This window comes from Aplysia californica, unplaced genomic scaffold (assembly GCF_000002075.1).
Source record: "Aplysia californica isolate F4 #8 unplaced genomic scaffold, AplCal3.0 scaffold01360, whole genome shotgun sequence".
NCBI classification, from domain to species: Eukaryota; Metazoa; Mollusca; class Gastropoda; order Aplysiida; family Aplysiidae; genus Aplysia; species Aplysia californica.
Genome location: NW_004798630.1, coordinates 2,342 through 3,681, shown reverse-complemented (window position 1 = coordinate 3,681; position 1,340 = coordinate 2,342). Strand labels below are relative to the sequence as shown.

Below are 1,340 nucleotides of genomic sequence, written 5' to 3'. Positions count from 1 at the left end.
CGTCCAAGAGTCAACAGGTGAGAAGCACCACATCATTAGAGATCCTCTTAAAGAAAGTTGTTGCAGTACAGTGTTATGCATGGACGAAAAAATTAATTAATTGATCCGCCCCAGTATCGAAGTTGGAACGACAAGGTCACATGACAATCTCCCCCCCCTCTCTCTCTCTCTCTTTCTATCTCTCTCTCTCTCTCTCTCTCTCTCTCTCTCTCTCTCTCTCTCTCTCTCTCTCTCTCTCTCTCTCTTTTAAGTGTGTAGATCTCCAAACCACGCTTGTGGGTTTAATTCTCTCAGGCAGATTGACAGGAAATCTTAAAGCAGTATGCATGATACAGCATTACCTTGGTGGTAGACATAGAAGAAATAGATTGCCCAAGTACTACTCCCTTCCTTTCTCATCTTGACTTACATGATATGGCCCTAATGAGAGACATCGTCTGTACGTTTGGAATCAAAGACGCTTTATCGGTGTGTCTGACTGTTTCTTTTTCTTCTCAGCAGAAATATAATGTATTATCATTATTATTCTACAGAGCTCCTCCGTCTCTCTGCTACAAGGCTGTATCCAATTCAGCCCGGGATGGCTCTGGAGGCGCATGAGTTAAAAATCCCGCCTTCCCCATTGTGGACACTGAGTAAATGGGAGGTGAAACGTTAAAAATTCACCATTGCGTTACGTTAACAATCAGCCATTACCTGCAACAATCAACTGTTAACCCTGGCAATCAACGTTAAGTGAACCAGCGACAGACGTTAACACTCAGACTACCCATAAACTTTAACAATCAACTGTTTACCCTAACAACCAACCATCAACGTTAAAACAACCAACCATCAACGTTAAAACAACCAGCCATAAACGTTAACAACCAACCGATGGCCCTTACAACCAACCAACCAACTAACCATCAGCATTCGTTAACAGCCAACCATTATCATTAACAATCAATCAGCCGTTTAACAAAGCACGCAAGTTAGAGTTCTCAGAACAGACATGATAATATCATTCTTAATATTATCTGTGTGGTCTCTAAGGCTCCGAGGACGTAGCGCCGTGTGCAACATTCTTAAGCGGTATACTCATGGTGGTCAACTCCAGGTCCGTCTCCCGCTTCTTCCTGAGCGCGTCGGGGATGAAACGGTTAAAGTTTCTGTTCATGGCGCAGTAGATGACTGGGTCAAGGACGTGTGACGTCTTCGCAGCCAGCGCGGGCAAGGCGGAGAGCAAGGGCGTCAAGGTCACGTGACTGGAGTAGGATTTGATCATGGCGACGACGGCGTAGGGTGTCCAGCACAGCATGAAGCTGATACACATGAGGACTGTCATCTGGACACGTTTG

At 45.1% G+C, this 1,340-nt stretch overlaps 1 protein-coding gene across 1 annotated transcript in view; it reads right to left on the bottom strand.

Annotated features, from left to right (window-relative positions):
- Positions 1-499: 499 nt before the first annotated feature.
- Positions 500-1,340, bottom strand: part of LOC106013842 (parapinopsin) — a gene marked incomplete at its 5' end in the record, with an annotated part of 2,506 nt that continues 1,665 nt past the window's right edge. Inside the window, one exon of the mRNA XM_013090603.2 lies at positions 500-1,327. Within this exon, the coding sequence (XP_012946057.2) occupies positions 1,031-1,327 (297 nt within the window). The remainder of the gene's footprint in view (positions 1,328-1,340) is intronic.